General features: G+C 36.7%; 1 protein-coding gene across 1 annotated transcript in view; it reads right to left on the reverse strand.

Moving 5' to 3' along the window:
• The window catches only part of prpf8 (pre-mRNA processing factor 8), a 40915-nt gene that overhangs the window by 11538 nt on the left and 6948 nt on the right, over positions 1-22429 (reverse strand). Inside the window, exons 6-31 of the mRNA XM_073053488.1 lie at positions 21397-21609; positions 20372-20497; positions 18411-18516; positions 18000-18310; positions 17418-17607; positions 16542-16661; positions 15209-15343; positions 14524-14653; positions 14109-14305; positions 13458-13664; positions 12259-12422; positions 11982-12108; positions 11643-11835; positions 10897-11084; positions 10113-10351; positions 8983-9129; positions 6917-7127; positions 6278-6394; positions 5725-5972; positions 5262-5441; positions 5047-5182; positions 2946-3115; positions 2674-2803; positions 2438-2584; positions 1953-2113; positions 1-192 (exon numbers count right to left, since the gene is read on the reverse strand). Of these exons, the coding sequence (XP_072909589.1) occupies positions 1-192; positions 1953-2113; positions 2438-2584; positions 2674-2803; positions 2946-3115; positions 5047-5182; positions 5262-5441; positions 5725-5972; positions 6278-6394; positions 6917-7127; positions 8983-9129; positions 10113-10351; positions 10897-11084; positions 11643-11835; positions 11982-12108; positions 12259-12422; positions 13458-13664; positions 14109-14305; positions 14524-14653; positions 15209-15343; positions 16542-16661; positions 17418-17607; positions 18000-18310; positions 18411-18516; positions 20372-20497; positions 21397-21609 (4485 nt within the window). The remainder of the gene's footprint in view (positions 193-1952; positions 2114-2437; positions 2585-2673; positions 2804-2945; positions 3116-5046; positions 5183-5261; positions 5442-5724; positions 5973-6277; positions 6395-6916; positions 7128-8982; positions 9130-10112; positions 10352-10896; positions 11085-11642; positions 11836-11981; positions 12109-12258; positions 12423-13457; positions 13665-14108; positions 14306-14523; positions 14654-15208; positions 15344-16541; positions 16662-17417; positions 17608-17999; positions 18311-18410; positions 18517-20371; positions 20498-21396; positions 21610-22429) is intronic.

Raw genomic sequence — 22429 nt, forward strand, 5'->3', positions numbered from 1 at the left:
CTGTGCAAGTTATAGGCAAGATCAATGGCAATCAATACACCAGTTGGGGATGGGTAGATACTCATGTTATCAGTTGTATAGTCCAAGAACTTAGCCCTGGCATATCTCTCAATATCATGAGAGTCATAGTCACCCCATCGCAACTGAATATCTATCCAGTATTTCTGAGTAGTTGTGCTGTCCATTACATCTCTAAAAGAAATAGGAAACAGGAAATATTACTATCATCACCAACGTTACGTGCCATCTCATATGACGTGGGCGATCATGGTCTGTCGACCATGATTGTTCTTGACAAACTTTTCTACAGAAGTGGTTTGCCATTGCCTTCTTCTGGGCAGTGTCTTTACAAGACAGGTAACCCCAGCCATTATCACTACTCCTCAGAGATTGGTGTCAATGGTCACATACCAAGACTTGTGACATGCACCAGCTGCTCATATGACCATCCGCCATCTGTTCCCATGGCTTCACATGACCCTGATCAGAGGGTTAAGCAGGTGCTACACCTTGCCCAAGGGTGGCCTGCAGGCTAGTGGAGGGTAGGACTGCCTTACACATCCTGGTAGGGAAGTATCTCCACCCCTGCCACTATATGCAACTTAATTCAAGATAATAAGAAAAATACATGCACCATAGTCAACTTGGCAGCCTTGATGCAATTGAAGTGTAACTACAATATATGTGTAATGCCCTGGTTCACATCTTTACTGTTATGATGTAGGTATTTCATTTAGCAGTTCTATGAGAGCAGTTTGTTCTGTTTTCAGCCCGTTTGGGTTATTGTTGAAGATAAGGGATGATGTGGAATGTGTGCCATCCAATTAGCAGGAGGTTTTCTAGGTGAGGGATAATAAAGTTGGTCTTGGGCTTTTGTTCAAGAGAAGATGAAGAGAGAAGATGCTGGGGAGAACTGGTCGTAGCTTACGATCCAGGAGATGACCCATTTGTTTGAGATGGATTTGTGAGTGATGTTCAGAAGGTGGTGTGTGCTTTCACACCGACCTAGGGCTCAGTGCGTGAGTGACAGAAGTTCAAGATGAGCTCCAACTTGTGCACATTTGACTGTTTAATTAAAATGGGCCCCATTCTTTTTATTTTTCTTTATTAACCCTTTAGTGAAGTTAAAATTCATAAATATAATTCCTTTAATCATATGCAGTGTATTGTCTGTTATTTCGTGGCACTAATTTGTAACAGGGTAGCAAATTACACAGTATCCTCACAAACCAGAGTTTGGGGTGGAAGAGCAGTCTGAATCTCATGAGTTTGGTGGGACCGGAGAGTGTTTTCCCTAAACTTATGCAGCCAAGGAAACCAGGGGTTTTCATGTGCAAGCATCCAATAATTGAAAAACTTCCATGTACAAAAATCAATCAAGGAACGTTACAGTATATTGGCTTCCTAGAAGACTGGAATACACCAAGGTATCAATTATGCCTCAGCTGCTCAGCACTAAAAGCAGCTCTGAACAAGTACCACAATTTAGGTGGGATACAATGGCCTTGCTGGGTACCAACATATATTTACCAAGATGATACTTGGGTTCCAAAGGTTAAGTTACTAGAGATTAAAAAGAAAACATTCAAAAATTTGTAAGACTAAGGGGCGTCTTAAAGATATCTCAATCTATTAAGAAGGAAATTTTTATCCACATAAAATCTGTTTCTCCAAGGGAGCATGGTTAAAATTTAAAGCCAGATCTTTCAGGAATGAAGAAAGAAATGTTACCATGCAAAAAAGATGGTGGCAATAGGACTTGGTTCAGTTGCTGATTTTAAATCAGAGATTAATAGTCTTGTTAAGCAAGGGCAGTGAAAAATAAGGAAACAGAGAAGGTAAATAGAATTAGCTCACCGAACAACCACAATCTTAATTAATGGCAGAAGAAGCTTTAGAGAAGAAAGGGCCATTTCTATTTAAATGTTACTAAAATGGTGGAATGAACTCACTTTGAGTCAGCAAGTAGTGATGGTCTGGAAACGTTCCACTTGTATGAAGCAAACAGCAGTATATCAGCACAGGAGGAGTTCATTTTGTATGACTTTCTGGGGTGGATGGTCTCTTTCTGCACAGTCTCAATCTCCAAAGCATCTAACTCTTGATCAAAGACCTACAAAGAAGAATAGTTTTCACAGATTTATTGATTAAGCAATTCTCCAGAAAGTTGAAAGCAAGGTTAAGTTTGAACATTAGGGTCACATTTTTCAAATTAAAAACTTCTGTTTTATTTCCAAGCTCAATTGTATTAAAAAAAAATTATATTATTTACATCAGATGCAATAAAATTTCAACCCTCTGCAATTTTCTCTGTTGTATTCAGTTAATTCTAAAATTTACTTCCAGTTCTTCAACAGCACTTTCCATTCATTCTTCCTTCAACTGGATTTCAAACAATTCAAGTATCATAAGACTTAAGTAGAGTCTGAACACTGACCTGACAGAGATCCATAACAATGCTCTCATGAATCTTTTGCCACAAATGGGCTCTGAAGATCTGGATCAAGGAAATCTTGAGCGTGGGTATTTTGCCATGCATAAAAATTCCTGTCAAATCTAACTGCACCTGGAAACCTACGTAAACCTGAAGATGGAAAAACACTCGAAGTTCATTTCTGGAAACTCATTTCATAAATAAATGTCACTGATTCAAAATAAATCACAGATACTTACGTTAGCTCTGTTGATGGTTGGTGACCACCAAAGAGTGAATCTTCTGTTGGGAATCTGATTCAAACCAGATCGTTGAGCGTTAGTCAGTTTCTTCCATTTCATGGATTCCTCAAAGCCACTTGCCTTCTCCCTACAAGTACAATTTTTTTTTGAAATTAAGCATTCATATTTAAGTTAAAAATATACAGCAGTATCATTTTCTCAGCGTAGTAGATGACAATGCATCTCAAACATATATATTAAACAATAGAGCTTGAAAGAAAAAGATATACCAGAATAAACCCTCCCATGTAGGAAAGTAAGTTCCCTTGAAGAGAGTGTGTTCCAGAATGCCTTCAACACCACCTAGTGCTTGGATCATGTCAGTGCGATAGTTGTTCAAGTTCCATAGCTTGCCATCATGTCTTTGATGGGTCCACCAAAAAGGGTTCTGCTTCAACACCTGTGAACAACACATCTTAATTACACTTACTTTTCAACACAGTCTGCATTTTTCTTACTATTAATACTCAATACTCTCAAAAGTTAACGGCCTGAGACGCTTTTATGCGCTTTTGAAACAGTGATGAAATTCTTTGAAGACTCGAATATTTCATTCAGAAATCAACTCAAAACATTAGGCATGACATTGTTTATTTGTTAGAATTATTCACAAATTAATCTTCATTTGCAAGGAAATTATGTAAATCTTATCAAAGTCAAATCAGTTGTCTCCACATTTCTGCCCAAGTTAACCCTATTTATGTGCAACATTAGTCATTGTGACCTTTCTCAATTTCCAAGCCTCTCTGAGTTACAAGAAAAAAGAATACCAGATGACGATCTTCAAGTATACTGTGTCCAGATGGGTGAGCTGCATAAAGTTATGTCAGTGATTTCAGGTTTGTCTCGACTCAAATTTCAGATTGAGTAATAAATCCATTCCTGAACAACACTTGTAATGAGAAATTAACAAGAAGAATGAAAAAATGATCTTGCTACAGAATGACTATGCTGAAGCCGATGTTTAAAAAAACCATTCCTTTTGGTTGCAGAAAGATATCTCTGAACACTATCCTGCACTGTGGAAAAGGGTGAAAATGTTCTTTATTGCCTTTCCAACATCATGTTTAATGGAGCACAGTTTTGAGTGCAGCCACAACTTCGTTCAAAGCAACAAAAAAAGACTTCAAATTACTGAACATGTGGATCTGAGACTCCTTCCAAGTGACATTCAGCCTGATGTTGAGAAGCTGATATCACTGCACTAAGCTCATCTATCTCATTGAAATGTTAAAAAAAAGGAGTGAATTTGGACTACTTATGTGCGCTCTAAAATTGTTAATTTTGTAATAATTCCACTGGCCTGTCTTAGGCTAAGTTCAGCAACTATCCCTGTGCACATGAAAGAAGAAAAAATAGAAAATACTAAAGCAATGGTCATTAAATTATAGATTTTATAATTTTCTAGGAACAAAATTTGTTAAATCTCCTTATAATTTAATCAATTCCAAGCTTTAACTCTAGGCATCTGTCTCTTGTTATTTCTTTACCAAATCAAATGCTTCTAGCACTACATAAATGTGGTAGGGAATCTCAAATGGAAGACAGTTTTTCAGGTGAACTGTCATTCACCTCCCATACCTTATCTTGCAATCAGAGGCGAAGAACTATGGAACAGTATAACTGACTGCAATGACCATATTCTTACAAGGCATAGGCAAATCTAAACTTTTTATCCCCTTTCAGAAATATGAATTCTGGGTAATTTTTCTCATCATTATATAGAGGTATGACGATTGTGTCATGACCACTTATCACTACCGCTATGGCTTGGTTATAGCATAAATCAGAAATCAAGTAATAGTAATTTCTTTGGTTCAAATATATACTGTTTAAACTTCACCAGATTAATCAGCAATCCCTCAAGCAAAATATTCAATTTGGTGTAATTCCAAATACTAAGACATAAAACCTTCAGACACAGTGCAAAAATGGCAGGACCCATCCACAAATGTGCTTTTGGAGCAAAATACTGAAGCTTATAGTTTCTCATTAGAGCAAACACGAGGAAATCTGCAGATGCTGGAAATTCAAACAACACACACAAAATGCTGGTGGAACACAGCAGGCCAGGCAGCAAAGATCCTCTTAGTATCTCTCCTTTCAGTTAGTCCTGACGAAGGATCTCGGTCCGAAACATCAACAGTGCTTCTCCCTATAGATGCTGCCTGGCCTGCTGTGTTCCACCAGCATTTTGTGTGTGTTGTTTCTCATTAGAGATTTGATTTTGTAGAATTTTGGTACAGATGCACAGCTTCAGAGCAGCAGTGACATTGCATTGAGGTCACCAAAGCCAGGAACAAAATGTCCTACTGAAACATTAAGACATACCTGGTACTGTTTGAAATCAGTTCTCACTCTCCAACCCTTATCATAAGCCAGAGTGTGTCTATCCTTTTGGAATAATGTGTTAATGCGTGGGATCCCTCTATCCCAAGAGTCTTCTAAATCTTCCAAAGTTAACCGCCTGAAATAAAGAAAAGTTTATGAAGTATAACAAATAGAAACTTATCATTATTATGGCTTCACATAAACTCACAACTTACCTATTTTGTGCTATGGCTTCCTGTCGTTTCAGTGCATATTCTGCCCACACTCTTTGTGAATCAATGAATTCACTCTCCCAAGGCTGAATATAACGATAAAGATTAGGAATCAGTTGGTCCTCTTCATGATTCATACCTGATCGGAAATGAGTGATGCCCACATCTGTCTGCTTGGACCATCTGAAACATAACAAATTAAGTATAAATGCATAAAATGTAACAGAACTTAAACACATGAATCTTTATAGCCCAAAAATATAATTATAAAAAATGTCATATTTATTATTTAAAGTTATCAGCAAGATATCAAGATTACTGATGTAATGCCATTTGAAATAATTGGGATAATGTTTTCTACTATATATTTACCTTTTCTACAGACAAATTAAACAATGCACAGAAACAGAGTACTTTATACTGTTTCTTTAAATTCATGAAATAGAAATTTGTATCTAAACAGTACCTCAAATCAGATTGTGGTATGAGAACATGGCCCATTGAGAGCATTCCAAGACCACCAAGCTCCTTGGGAGTGTAGAACACCACAGGAGGGAAACGACTTGGCATCTTGGAGTTCAAACCAATTTTAATACGTGTCTGGATCTTGTTCTCACATTTCACCAACAGGTCCAAGAGCTCCTGAGTGTTGACCACTGCTTCACGGAAATAGGTCATCAAACCAATCAGTGCAGTGTTCCACTTGTTCACAATCTGGAAAAGCATAAAAGATTACCATTGGAACATCCAAGTAAACAAGTTAACATTTTGCTATTTCCTCTGGTTCTGATACCTTGTCATGAAAATGTTTACATTTTATTTGCCACTGGTAAACTGCAATAGATCTTCACCACAATCTAAATTTACACTGCACCCAACTATAGGTGGGTAAATCACACAAAAGAAAATGCGTTTAAGGACTTTCTGCAAACTCCCTTATTCAAATTTACTTGAATAGCCCCTTATTCAAACTTTGCAACATTTATTACTTTAAATGAAAAAGTATAAAGGAACCATACCTTGGTGAAAGTGGTGGAACCAGAAGCCATGAGGATCTGCCGTACTCTGTTATGGAAACGCTGCATAGATTCATCATCCACTCTGAGGAAGCACTGTGCTGTACGCTCTTTGGTAACCTGAATTACAAATTATGAAATAGTTTGCATTTGTATAGCAGATCGAATACATGAGCTTGGGCCCAAGGGCCATGTCTATCTGTTTCGCAGCTTATTAAGTTAAATGCAGTCATTATTTTGCATTCCAATTCAACAGCCAATTTGTGCACTGTACGCCTCATAAAGACTATTATGAAACTTTAAGTTACTCTGTTTTAGGTGATGTGGTTTGTAGGACAAATGTTTGCAAGAACATTGCAGATATTCTCCAGGTCATCCAAGGCAAGTGTGTTTTCAAAAAGTGGGAATAAAATACTGTTTTGAGAACGGAAAATGCTGTATGTTTGCTTCTATTAGATTTGAGTTCTCTCAGTAATTGCCTGCCTCATTGTCTGCTTACTGCACACCTGGAATTTTTCAGCCATAGGTGGGTGCCAAGACCATATGACATAGAGATAGATCGGATAACAAAAATACACCCAGTATTGCTTAAATTAATAGAAATATTCCACAACATTTCTACTGATACATAATACTTCATACCTCATTTTGCAAGTTCCAAACTCCATCTTTATGAGTGAATTCCTCATAGCTTGTGCGACATTTGGGAAGGATGCGACACTCAAAGCCTGACATGTTGAATAGCAAATTGGGATTGTCTTTGCTGTAGACAGATACAAAGCTGTTTTCCCACTGAATGGTGGTAACAGACCTAGGCAGCCGGTTCTTGATATCCCAAAACACTGCTCGTCCCCTAAAAGGTGCGATATAGAGTAAGCAATTAAAGACAGCTAGCATGAAAAAAGACAATACTCCAGAGACTGGACTAAATTATCAGTTCAAACTGTATTACTGATTAAACATAAACATGGGATACAAGAGCTTTTAAATGGTCGGAGTTTCACTGGCTTCCAACAGATGGTCCCAATAGCTTGTGGTATTATCACCTGTTGTGTTAAGGCTGTGATCGCAATGAATCACTCAATTCATATTTCCAAATGAAAAGAAGAATGTTCTAGATTTGATCCAAAATTATTTGGATCAAGTCTAGAATATTCTGACAAAGGGAAAAGAAAACAACTGTCAGTTATAAAGCTTATTTTATAGACCTAAAATATCCCAAAAGGAAAAACATTTATCCTTATGAGGGCTAATCCAATGTAGCCTCATGCATGCAGCAAAATCCTGTATACATTGTTACGTAACCTCGTAACCAGGTAACTTACCAGCAAAGATAGCGGGATCAGCTGAGTCGGATGCTACTATTTTCAAACGTTTTATTCAAAAAGGGGCACAAACGTATGGTTAATACAAAACATTCAGATCATATACATCATCAAAACTCAATCTAAAACACCGGTGTAATAATAATCAATCAGAAATAAGCTCTATAGTTGTCTAGGGGTAATACTGAGCCCAATTGAAATATAAAGAGTCACTCAGAAGTTTGCAGGCTTTTCCCTTTTGGGAACCGCTGGGGTTTTCACGTTGTAGAGAGAGAGAGATGGTTTAGAAAGGATAAACACTTGCCCGTTGTCTTTACAGAGCAAATCCTTGGAATCAGGGGAGCAGGCTTCCCCGTTGTTAGTTAAAAGCAGTCTTCCGTTGGTCCTAGCCACAGATTCAAAATTTGGAATCTAACGCACGTGTCTTCCTTCAAAATGGATTCCCGCTCCCACGGGAATCGGTATCGTGCTTCCTTGGTGCGTCTGAGGGTTCCCCCCCTCAGACCCTCCTTTATACTTCTTCACGGGATCGCAGGTGTCAATCAGGTTGCAGGTGATGCGATCTCTCTCTCAACCAGCCCACTTTGCCCGAGGGCTTTTCACGTGGTCTCCATGAGACAATAGTCAATGTCGCCTTTATTCTGCTTCTCGGGAGAACGTGGTCTTCCACACGTCTCTCCCATTTCCTGTGTCTATTCAGCACGTCTCTTTCTCTCTTGGGTCAGTTGACCCCCTCTTGACTAGGGCTCTTGCGATTCTCACAAAGGAGGGGGCCGAGGGCATAACAACATTAAGTACTTAGATAACAGCTGCTTAATCTGCTGGTTGTAATGCTGACTGATAGATAATACTACTGGAAAAATGGCAAAACTGTCTTGCTTTTCCATAAGAAAAGTGTGAGACAGCATGTTAGTTTAACAGAGCGAATAACAATAACAATACCGTACTATAACTACTGCACTGTATTGTCAACAGTTAAGTTCATAGGAAGTTGAATTCAAGGTGCTCTGCCCACGTGTTTCAATGCACTGCTTTAACTAACAAACAATTGAAAATCTTGTCAAAATCAACCATCTAAAACAACTTAAAGTTGTTTTAAGTTAAAACTTAAAGTTGGAAGCATCACTTCCCACATGGCGTTGCACTACATGTTTCTGAGAACTACCCTATTGAATCCAACAATAGAACAAAAGCATCAAATTCAAGTAAATAACTTTCCTTTAGCTGGGGTGGGGAGAAAAAGCAACATACTTGTTCCGATGGATTTTAATGGAAAACAAAAGTCTGTATTGCAGCTTGCACAGTAATAATAAAGTCAGGGACCAGGCAAATGCTACAAAAAGTAGCAGTACACCTGGCAACAACTTTGAACATAATACTTACAGATTGACATCATGCTTCATAAGTCTCATACGTGCATCTCTTGGCCAACACTTCTTGTTATTATATCCTACAATGTTCTCATTGTTTGGATCAGGATGTTCTGTCAAGTAGCGCTGAATCAAGTCCCTGGCTTCGTCGGCTGTAAATCTGTTAGTGTAGATTGTGAAACATGCACTTGAAGAAATGTTCTTTTAATCAGTTCAGGTCTAAAGCTCAATTCCATGTTTTAAGAACATCTTGAACATCACAAGTAACTACAACAATTATTTAAGCGCAATAAAAAAAGGAACAAAATCATGATTTGACAACAAATCTCCAACTCGCTGTGAAAATGGGGGACACCTCCCTCTCCCTTGCCAGGGAGAGAGAGAACCTGTGGGCTTGTCGAATGTCGGATGAAATGTGAAGCCTTTGGGGTAACAGTGGTCTGTGTCTTTGCTATTGCTTAGCACACACTTGGGCTTGGTGATAGTACCGATGTGATTTTTTTTGCTGGTGGGGGGAGGGAGGATTGTTGCTTGCTGCTGCTTATGCACGGGGGGGGGGGGGTCTTTAGGGTTCTTACATTTAACTGTTGTTCATTCTTTGGGGCACTTCTCTGTTTTCATGGATGTTTGCGGAGAAAAAGCATTTCAGGATGTATATTGTATACATTTCTCTGACATTAAATTCAACCTTTGAACCTTTAAATAGCTAAGCGTGATTTTATTTCATGCAAGTCACCACAAATGATTTCCAAAGTAGGTGATTTGACAACAAACAGCTAAGCATCTACTTCAGAGATGACTGTTGTGCTGAATTACACTATCAAACTCAGATATTTCCTAATCTCTCTTCCTGGAAAAGAACTCCTGCTGTCACCATCATCTAGAAGACGCTCATTGCAAAGTATAGTGTTTTAATGAAAAAGGAGCAACTTTAAGAGGGGTTTGATATAAATACTAAAAACACTGAAAACATTAAAACAATATTTCTAGGCAAAACTTAAGACTGCAAAATTACATGGCAATTATCAACAAAGTCTGATAAATTCAAGTTTAAAATAGATTGCCATTTTTAAAAAGAATATGTGCATTCAGATCCATATTTTGGTAATAAGTTCTAAGGTTGTTTAGAGGAAAACGGCTTACCTGAAGAAAATGTGAATACGCTCAATATATCTGCAGAAAAGCCTGACTGGATGAGCAACCTCTGTGGCAACATCTTGATAACTCAGGAAATCATTTGGCATTTGTGGTGGGCCAGCCATTTCACTGGCTCGATGGAGACCCAATACCAGCAGATCCAGCACTAGCCCATAGTACTGGACTATGAATGAGGCAAATTGGAGTCCTCGAATAATACCATAGGAATTGGTGTGGTTCATGTCCTATCAAGTGGGAAAAAATCCATTTTAAGTTTTAATACTCCAGACATATTCAGTGAATTTATATTACCACTAATATCTCCTCCAGTTCACAAAAGACTGGTCTCCAAAAGTGAAAGCAATAAGTCACCAAATACTTGAGAAAACTTTATGTGCTTGACTTCATGTTCGTGAAATTTTCCAATAACTCCACTTAGTAGACTGAAGCTTTGATAAGATACAACTTACTAAGATTAGCACTTTAGAAATTTATTTCAGTTATACTTAAGAGGAGCAGGAACCATAAATTTATTTCCATGGTGTTTTTACACACATTGCTTAATGAAATGCATTATTGTTAAAATATATTCCATAACCCCAACCTCAGCCAATTAACAAAGTTCTTACATTTTAATCACTCTTAATATGTACTTGACATGGAAGCTTTCTGATCCATCTAAAATGTTTCAAAAAATCCCTTACACATGTAATTTGGTTTAATATCAGCATTTGTCAATATGGTGAAAATGCCAGCAAAGGATAGTCACTGTAATAGAAATTACACATACCTTGTAATTAATAACAACATTGTTCTTAGCTGTCATATAATCAGCAATGTTGTGATCCACAATCAAACGAAGCAATCTGTTCAGCAAAGTCAGATCAATTTTCTCATACATTTTCTCAAATCGTGACTCTAACATGACGTTGCATTCACCATCACCTGTCTCCCACACATCCTGAAGATTGTTGATACCTGCATTAAATAACAATCGCATAATGATATATTTTCAAATAATCAAATGCTAATACAATCTTTGATTTCTAAAATGTATCAAAATACATGGTTCCAAATCTGCACTATTTTATTTCCTCAAAAGTAATGTACTTTAGCACAGTGCTCATCTAAAAGGGTAGCAGTTATGTACCATTATAAGAAATCTCACGAAAGAAATTTAAACACATTGCTACTAGAAGATGCTATGTGCTTCTTCAAACAGTTCTACTTTATTGGGAGTGTTTTTAAAAGTGAGTTTTAAAATTGAAAATGCAAATAAACATTTGACAATTACATTTTGTTTTTGTTAACAAGTAGTTTCATCTAAAATTTAGTACTGTGAACATAACTCAATAATGCTCATAAATCATGTTTCATAAAATTTCCTATATCCAAAACAGTAAAAGACATTGAAATATGTCCTAATACTTTAGTATGCAATGAGACAATTGGTTTTTTTTAAAAGTTGAAATGTATTCATTTTGAAATCAAAAAATTGGCAAGCAGCACAGCTTTTCAGGAAAACTCCACACGTACCCTGGCACCATTTATATACAAGCGATGGAGGCGGTTCAGTATCAGCTGGCTTAATCCATGGGGGAAATAACCGCCGCTTGTCAGCTTCATACCACAAGTACTGATCGAGGTAAGCATCAGTGATTTTCTCCAGGGGCTCCACATCATAAACTGGCACCAGATGGCTGTACAGATCCATAAATTCAATGCCAACCTGTCAGGGTAGAAAGATTGGAAAAAAGGCATTCTGATATAGAGTGTGAAAATGAGAACTGTTGTATCATAAATTAATCAGCAAATACAAGATAACTTTATATTATCACAACATGGGTATGATTTTGAATATGACTTCTCACAAACCTCTTTAAAAGCTCTCTGTGTAAGTAAGTGACGTTTAATTCTGGACAAAGCTTCATGAGGGTTATCATAAGCCTGTTCAATTAGACCAAGTTCCTCTCTCTGTGATTGGTTTAACCTTGATTTCACACTGAAATTAAGAACAAGACATCAAAGGTAAAGCTTCATTCATTTAAAATCATTTCATTTTCAACAAATCAGATATAAACATTAATGTGAATTCACATTAATAATGGAAAGTCATTTGAATATGCTGTTCAATCACATACATATATCTTACCTATAAGCTTCCTTGAGTCTCTCCAGAGCCAAGATCAGAAGCTTTGTATCATGTTTGTATGAAAGTGGAGGGAAAGGAATGGGCGAGAAACGTCTGCTCTCCAGCCAGTGCACTGTGGTTGTATAGATGGCAACAGCTTCTTCGGCAGTAATGTAGGGGCCATCCTATTCAGCACACAAAGGGAGTTAAATACTTACAGGCAATTGAGATTTGCAGACAAAGCTAAGCCTTTAGAGAAATAGACTCTACATTGCTCATCATAATTAAATCCAAACTCAATCTAAAACTACAAGCATTACTTTCAGTGACTGGATACAGTTCATGAATGCTAATTAGTTCTACAGCACCATTAAAATAAATAAATAAATATAGATAATTCAAGGCAACTTAAGGATTCTCAGAACATCCTCAATTTTTATAAAACTAATATTGAACATTAAGTATTTCATATTAATCAGTAAGAAGACTTTCACAACCTAAGTGTAGAGCAAACTAGATTTTCATGGAAACTTCAAAGTTAAACTAAATTTAACAACAGCATATCAAACTGCAAAGATGAGAAAATCTGCAAATGCTGGAAATCAGCAGACCAGGCAGCATCTACGGAAAAGAGTAAACACTCAACTTTTTGGGCTGAAACCCTTTATCAGGACTGGAAAAAGAGATGGGAAGTTAGAGCAAGAAGGAGGGGGGAGGAAAGAAGTACAAAGTGATAGGTGAAACTGGGAGAGGAAAAGGTGAAGTAAAGAGCTGGGAAGTTGATAGGTGAAAGAGAAAAAGGGTTAGAGAAATGGGAATCTGACAAGAGAGGATAGAGGCACATGGAAGGAAGGGAAACAACCCCTGTGGAAAGTTGGGGGGAGGGTGAGGATCCCATTGGAGATGGTGGATATTACAGAGAAGTAGGTGCTGGTCACAGTGGCTAGTAGGTGAAGATGAGAGGAACCCTTTCACTGGTGGGGTGGCTTGAGGATGGGGTGATGGGCAGATGTGCAAAATGGAAGATATGCGGGTGAGGGTAGCATTGATGGAGGAAGGGAAGCCTGCTTCTTTGAAGGAGGACATCTCATTAGTTCTGGAATGAAAAACCTCATCCTGAGAGCAGACGTGGCAGACACAGAGTAACTGAGAGAAGAGGATGGCATTTTTAATAAGTGACAAAGTGGGAACAGCTGTGAGATTCAGTGGGCAAAACTCACTTTTAGGTAATTGTGCTGTCTTTCTTGTTCTGCCTTCAAGTACAACCTGGTAAGACGACCTAGGTTTTTTTTGCAAACAGTTTTGTCCACAGTTGCACCACGACGAATGCGCTCCCTGTTGTAATGAGCAGTATTTGTCCACCAATCAGCTTTGGCTTTTACATACCGCAGAATCATGTTCTCAATTGGAGTTGGCAGACCTGGAACCTATGACAAAAGAATCAAACCTTAAATGATAAAAGCAAATTATTCTTTTACATTTTAAACTCAGAATTATACGCAGACTTTGAGCCAACTACAGTATATTCCACTTAAGACAAAGTAAATGTTACAATTAATTCTTTTACATCCTCACAGCAAAACCAAGGGTAAAGAAACACAAGTCTAAATGAGTGCCATAAATGTCACATATAAACAATTTAAACACAAGGTCATAAATTAATTTTTTGGATTAAGAATTTTTGAGTTCTTTTCCCTCCTCCCAACCTCATATGGACAACTAGGATTACTGAGTTATTCACACAACAGCCTAAACAGGGAAGATATTAAGTTGATCATCAAACAAGTGTTGAGAGGAACAGTTATCCAACAGTAAATTCTTGAATGTGAATATAATGGGCTGTTCATGTGTTTCTTTTTTAAAGGATGTACCTTCCAAGGGATATTTGCTTTCCAGCATCTCCATGCCTCACTTAGATGCTGCAAGATTGTTCTGGCCTTGTTTTGCTTGATTCCTTCAGGCATCATATCTAGGATATCATGCATGACAGCTGCTCTTAACTCCAGGTCAAAGTGAGACTCCACACGCTGTTTGGTCACAGTCTTAGCTACCCCCTTGGAATGACGGCCTAGTCAGTGCAAGATTGGGAAGCAGAGGATTTAGAGAAAAGAAAAAGGCAATACATTACTTCAGAGATTTGTCATTGCAGAAAATTTATAGATGTTATTTTGAGTCAATAAGAGGGCAGGTAGTAAATTAAGCAACGGGGTTCCAAAACAGTTTTGTTTTTGTAGCAAGCTTACACAAATGGTTTTTTAAAATATGAAATACAAAAGTTTTACAAACCTTCAAACTGTCTGGCAAGTAAATTTCCCAACCACCTCTCCAGCAGAGGAGTAATGCCCCTCATGAAGAAAAGCCACACTCTCCAGCCAGCAGCCCAAAATCCACAGCCAGGCCCCTTGCCAACTGGCCCCTGTTAAATTAAAATGGCATTAACATTAATTGATAGCAAACAGCGTACATCTTTTATAGCACTCTGATTTGAATACTTTTCCCCTCATGCTGGTGGTCACAGGGTGACCTGTGCATTCTTAATTACAAGTAGCAAAGGAGCCTTACACTGCATCATGCTTTCCTAACATACTCTTAAGTTTTACATATGACTGTTCATTATATATTGAAAACCAGTCACACTAAAGAAAATGCAATTGTTTCAGATAAAGAAAAACAAACAAGGAACATGTTGAAGCTAAGAGAAAGCAGAAGCATAAAAAACAGAACATCTATATTCACAATTAATGAGTGATAAATTTTCCAATGTGTTTATATGGGTGGGAAAAATATAACATTTGCATCTGGTTTTAAGAAACTGCTATCAAAACATCACTAAAGCATTTACACCATTAAAGGTAATAAATATTCCCCAAGGTAATAACACCCCCAATCCACTGAAGACCTGTCAAAACTAAGGATATGATATGTACATATACTTTCAGGTTTAATTAATTATATAAAATTGTATACATACCGTGTTAAATCTGTAATAGATAAGGTGTTTCAGATCTTTGCACATTCGGATTTGCCTCATCAGCTTGTACTTGTACCTGTACATTCCTGTCAATTGTCCCACATGAGCAAAGATATACTGCAACCCATCTGACAACTAAAATGCAAAGAATAAATTTAAATTACTTTGATTTAGTGTCCAGCTATTACTTTATGTAAAGATACTTAAATCTATTCCTTAATAAAAATAACAGTGCATTTACACTCTACATATTTAGTACTGGTGCATTATCACACAAAACTTCTGGTTCTTACACACAAAGAATACAAAGTGGAAAGTAACCCTGCTTCATGTACTGCCATGTAGCCTAAGTGTACCCACAAAAGGCGAGGTGTAGCTATTAATTATGATAGACAGTCAAGAGAGAAAGATAGTCAAGTAGAAGAATTAGAAATAGAGACATTATCAGTGTGAAGTGAGGTCATGCTAACATCTGGTTAGTGTCAGTGTGGGAGCACAGCAGAGACAGTTTGGTAGCCTGAGAACCTATTATTCCTCTACACAGAGAAAAACCAGTCGGAATATTCTGATGTACAAAACATTTTTGGATACTGTTTATCACAGTCAGTCTACACAAGTCTAAACTCTGATGAGACCAGTTGGCTAAGGTGATTATAAAAGGTTTCAGGAATTTAAAAGAATTAAAGGAAATGATTATACGTGACGAAAGTAATAGTCTTCGTCATAGAATTCGCTGTAAAATCAAAGCAATGTCTGAAAAGTATCTTGTCAGCTTCCTGATTAACAAGTAAATGAACTTGACAAAAGCCCTAAAATATAATGGTTGGTCACCAGTATCGCTGATTTCACCACGGGCTCTGTAAAGATGAACTTTATTTGTCATGTGTACATGGAAACATTGTAACATACAGTAAAATGAGTTGTTTACGTCAACAATCAACACATTCAAGGATGTGCTGGGTTAGCCCGGAAGTGCTGTCATGCCTCTGACACCAACATAGCATGGCCACAACTTACTAACCCTAACACATACATCTTTGGAATGCGAGAGGAAATCGGAGCATCTGGAGGAAACCCATGCGGTCACGGGGAGAACGTATGAACTCCTTACAGACAGCGGTGGGAATTGAACCATAATTGCTTTCACTGTAGTGTTGTGCTAACCATTACCTCATCATGCCATAAACAAGATTAGTACACAAATGATTATGGTACGTAAACGATGATTAAAGCTAGGATAAAAGAACAAAGTGACTGAAAAAAGATACCATTTAATATTACTTTAAAATTAAATCTTTCTTTTATAAAATCCCAATAATCTTGTTTGTTGTACCTGAAAAGCATCCACGTTCCCCAATCTGTACTGAACATGACTATCAACAACAAGCTTTGTCAAACGTAGCACCTCACGACACAAATGGAATGCATTACCAAATCTTGACTTTTTACGCTCCTGTGAAAATTAAGTCAGAGGAAATATCTTAGACACTTTAAAACTGAATTTTCCACTCACAGTTGCATTATTATGCTTTACTTAAGTTTTCATCTACAATAAATGCTGCACCACATCATGTGAGGCTATTCTCATTATATGAAATGAGCTGTGGTAATTTTAGTAAATGTTTAATGACAAAGACTTAGCTTAAACCTAAAAAGTGATATCCATTTTACCATGATATGCATGCAAGTCACTAGACTATAGCTTGGAAATATGTACTAACTGTTATCACCAAATGGAAGTTATTTAATTTGTTCAAAAATGATGTAGATGAATATTTAGCTTAGTATGCTAAATAATTAAAAATGAGGCTAACTAACACTAATGCATTTAGTCTTTGGATTCTGTTGTGGTTACAGATTTCAAATGTCATATCAATTAATTATACCCCATGATTTCCAACAGCAGCAAATTCAAGCCTATTTACCAATGACTGGAGTTTTTATGCAAAATGCTGAGACTTCAAGACCAAACTGCAAACATCTTGTAACATTGTAAAATAATCAGATTAATTTAGTATTAAAAATGAGTTAAATCCCTAAAATGAAAGGATAACAAAATAGAAAACAACAATTCAAAGTAGTAATTCAAGTTTTTTTAATGCCTAGGTTTAAATCTTAAAAATAAAGCTGCAAAAAGCATTAGTTTTCTAGTTATTAACTCAGACTCCATCCACCTCAGGTGTGTTGCCTAGTGCGAGATAATTTTTACCTTAGTGGTGAGGGTTTTCACAGGCTTCAGATTGAAGTTGTAGTCCAGATGCAAATAATTCAGGTTCTTGCGGTGAATTAGCAAGTTCAGCATGTTGTAGCCTTGACGGCACACCTGTAACCCAACCTCCACCCAGTCTAGTTTGGTTGACTGGAAAAATTTTGTTGACTTGAATGAACGGAATAAGTACCTGATGTATTAAAAGAAACAAAATGCATTAAACATGATTAGGAGTTAAAAAACTGTACTTCCTCATTGTAATGTCTAACATCCTTTATAAAAAGAACAGCCTTGACCAAGAAGATAACAGAGTAGCACAACAAAATGGCCAGAAACATCGGCTGTTTATTCCCCTCCACAGATGCTGCCTGACCTGATGAATTTCTCCAGCATTTTGTGTGTTCCTACAATAAAAATTATTGAGATGCATGGGAGAACTAAAAGGCTTAGACCAAAAACTATACTCTGTTCCATTTTTTAACAACACTCCCCTTACAATCTCAATAATGCCACAATGAGTGTTTCTGCCAAAATAGTTTTGAACATGAACAGCTATTGAACATCAATGCAAAATCCACCTACCTTTTCTTTTGGGCTTTTGGAGGTCTGTGTTTAAGTGCATTCAGAACATAGTATTTCAGGAGTTTTTGGTAAGAAACTCTAACTTTGACTGGCTGCCCAGCTGGACAGTGCTCCCGATACCAGTTCTTAACTAAGGGGATGTCAAGTGCTCTCCTTGTTTTACCAGATCGCAGATTAAATGGTCTTGGTGCCCAAAGCAAGGCAATGCCATTTGCAGTATTGTCAGAATACAATGGTGTTTCTTTCAAGAACGGTTCCACACTATCAGGAAGTTCAAACTCTTCATCATCATCAGGTAACGGCTCCTGACTCTGAAATGAAAGACAGATGCATATGATCATCTCTGTTTATTGCATTTCATCATCTGGAAGAATGAAAAGAACAAAGTCAATGCTGGTTATCATCAATTACCTTAACAGAGTGTCTGTGAGAAATAGGATTGATCAATGGATCAAAGTAGAATGCCGGCAGATCTGGATCTTCGGTTTTAATAAACACAACATTAGGTGTGTGGTACCTAAATTCCAAATTAAAAGTTAAATTAATGGTAATATATCAAATGTTCATTTCCTGTTCCAATTATCCTGCCCAATTCATCATCCCATGGTTACTGTGACCCCCACAAGCTCATCCAAAGATAATCTTTATCAAGACTGAATGTTGTATGGTAAGAAAGCACAAAAACACAAAAAGATAACACTGTAAATAGGCCACTTGGCCCCTCAAGACTGTCGTTGTTACACATGGATTTTCTACCCCAATATTTAATTCCTCTACTGCATCAGTTACACACAATCTTCACCTCCCTGATCTTTCAATAATGTTTACATCCTTGCTAAAAACCTGGAGTGATCTAGACTACATAACCCCATGGGGTAGAAAATTCCAGATTCTGCAGGAGGAAATTCCCGTGCACCTCAGCTTTAAAGTTTTCCCCCTTTTCTCGTAGCTATGTTCCCTCATATGAGATGTTACTATAAGTGAAAGCTTTTCAACATTCTTGTGTCCCTTGGGAACTTTTGTTTCAATAAGATCACCCTTCATTCTTCTAAACTCCTAAGAACACAGATCTAACCATTTTAAGCCATTCATCCCAGTTACTACCCTATTGAAACTCCTCTGGACAGTTTGATAAATCACAATCTCATTCAGCATCCAGTTAATACCTTACAAAGCACACTGAATGGGAATCAGAAAGAAATTTATTTTCACTTCCTTGGACTTAAGAGTGTTAAAGCAATCTACAATACAGCTCCAATTTTGAGACCAATACTAGCAAAGTTTCCTGAGGCTCAGAAACAAATAGGGAACTTTCTATTTAGCAGTTTAATTGTAAACTTAGTTTACTAAACTGAGTCAAAGGGGCATTTTGGAATAAAGTATTTCCAAACTTAAGTTTCTACATTTTAAAAGTCAATCATATTTTCTACAACCCAAATGTCTGCATGTTTCTATACTACTCATTTATTACAAATTCATTGACACCTTAAACAGTCCTGCTAGGGGAAAGATTCAACTAATGTTCCAAAACATCATGTCATTCAGACAGCAGTACTTCAGTGCACTGTACTATTTCATGGGAAAGGCAACAAAGACAGCTTGCTGAAGGAGTCTTAAGGAAATACTTAAGTAACACAAAAGTTAAAACAATCATCGGCCTTTGGAACCTCTAAGACTACTGACCATGTTGCTCTCACATTGTTATACCGGTAATTCCATAATATGAATCGGATAGAATGCCACTGATAAATTAGTGAATGCTATTTGTGTTACCTGGGCTGAATTGGTTATAGTGGGATTTCTATCCACTTAAGCATTAGTTTGGAAATTGATAAGCAGGAGGAAAGCTATCTTAGAAAAATAGTCTTGGAAGCAAAAGGTTCCCAACCTAATCAGATACCACTGTAACCTCCCAACCTAATCAGATACCACTGTTTCTAAGAACACAGACTGCTGGCTTTCCTGCAGGAAACCACTGGAAATTGACAACAATTACTTCTACTGATACTTGTGCAAGGATACTCAATTAAACAATTTAACAGATACTTTTAAGTTTGCCGTAACAAAAATATACTTTTAAATACTTTTATTTTTTAAAATCCTACAGGTTAAATAACTTGCTTATTGACAATCTGAAATTCCTTGACCATGAATTCCACTTTCCCCATTTGAGCACAAATTGCTTATAATGGTCAAGAACAGCACCAAGCTATCTAACACTATAATGAAATACAGTATGGTAAAATAACATATTAAAAGTCTTATAATGTCTTTATCTACTGACAGTAATAAATGTACTTAATTCAGAAGGAAATTTAAATCCTCATAATGATCATTCGAAGACATGAAATGACTTAAATACACGTACTTACCAGGTAAGATGAACATGATGGGGCAGATTGTTATACAGGTATGGGAATGCTATTTTGTACTCTGTTCGAATTGGCTGTCTAATGATGATCTTGTTGATATCATTGAATTCATTCCAGTCTTCATCTCTAAGAGACAAACCAAAATCAAATAATCAAACTGCAATATTTTACTTCTTTATCAAATAAAGACAAGTTGCACACCATAGCATAAAGTTCCAAAAGCATAAAATATTATCTAACATTTTTTAAGAAATAGCATAGCCACCATAGTCTCTAAATAACATGCAACACGAAATACAGAATCTGATTATGAAATTTTTTGTTTTGATGTGATGATTGACACCAAATATGTTTTTGTATAAGTAAGAGGGGTAGGCATAATAAGCTGCAGCTTCAGCCTACACCCTTACGGTCTGTTTTAAAGATTGTTACTATTTAATTTTGTCTTATGAAATCATCATTGAAAATAATGCTTTTTGTTATGTTTGTACTGACCGAAATAAAATTTCATTCATTATCTTCTTGCTTTAATCTTACAAGAACACATGACCTAATGGCCTGCCGCATAAAAATTGCTTAAAAAAGCAGATTAACTATAGTATTACCAAGAATGACAGACAGCAATCATAAGAAAGGCCAACATAAGGGGCTGAATTAACTGAGGTCACGATTATCAAGTTGACAACAGCATATGTGTCTATTAATACATAAAATCACTACACAGTAAATAGTTTGGTTTAAAAAAATACTGGAAATGTTCAACGAACTACTATTCGGAGTGTCATTGAAAAGTGAAAATTCGCTATGTTGAACCAGCCTATATTCTTTAAAACCAAAGTGCTTTTTTACTGTATGCCCTCCTGACAGATATCAGTGTAGGCTGATTATTTCCATATTTTCAAAATATCAATGACTATGGAGAGACCAGCACACAGCTTCATTAATAGGAATACTGACAACAATCACCAAAATTAATGACTCCCTTAATATCTTAGTGCAAGATTTCTAAAAATAAAAGTCCTTACTGAAGATTCACATCCCGAACAAGAGGTTCAAATTTTGGTCCACCAGGAATTGCCATGTTCAGAGCTTTAGAAGTAAAAAATGCTTTGAGATCAAATAGATAGAAGTAGTTGTCATCCACTAAATCAGTTAACAACTGATTAGCCAAGCGGTAAAGAGTGGACATCATCGGTAAAGTAAACTGCCAACGCCGATAAGTAGATCCATTTACAAACCTAAAATGGGACAAAATTTCTTATTTAAACAATTACAATTTCACAATGGCTCCAGACCGCCAGAATAATTTTACTCTAATTATGCAGACATTACAAATTAATTCTAAATACAACAGTTATAAAAAAACAAGCGGCCATGAATTAAATATTGCTAAAGCTTAGAACCCACACTCATAAACTATGTATCACTAAAGCTCAGAGATAAAAACATGAGGTGCATGCATCACCCCAACATACTCCAAACATCAACCAGCATTTTCGATCATTGCTAAACCTAACCTTGCCCTCACCTACAGTGCTCACCAGATAATGGAGTTGAATTGTTAATAACTGTAACAAAATATTTTTGACGTTTTATTCACTTCTACAGGCTTCACACAACTGGGTTTTACTGCAGTTTCCAAAAAATGGGAATTCTGTAGATATTATTTTAACAATTTTAGAACTCTGGTATTTTTTTTAAACATAAAATTGTGCGCAAGCTATCAATATAAAGCAGTACTTATCCATGTGAGTTATCATATTTAATGTTAGTAAATTTGATTTTAACATTTCTTTAAAGTTAAAATAACAAATTAGCAAATAATGAATATTGTTTTAATGAGTTTTTGAGGTTTACTTGGGCAAAGTGAGTTTGACTGCACTTTCTTTTCCCCACACACTGAGCCCAACAACTTGTACAAAGTTGCTGTTAATACAATGAAAGCATTTAACATTCTTTGGATATAATAGCTTAGAATACTGCAGAAACTACTCAGCCTTTCAATATTTAGTATTCGGTGTACTTTAAAAATAATTTTTCAATGGTTATTCCAAAAAC

This window comes from Hemitrygon akajei, chromosome 8, assembly GCF_048418815.1.
Source record: "Hemitrygon akajei chromosome 8, sHemAka1.3, whole genome shotgun sequence".
NCBI classification, from domain to species: Eukaryota; Metazoa; Chordata; class Chondrichthyes; order Myliobatiformes; family Dasyatidae; genus Hemitrygon; species Hemitrygon akajei.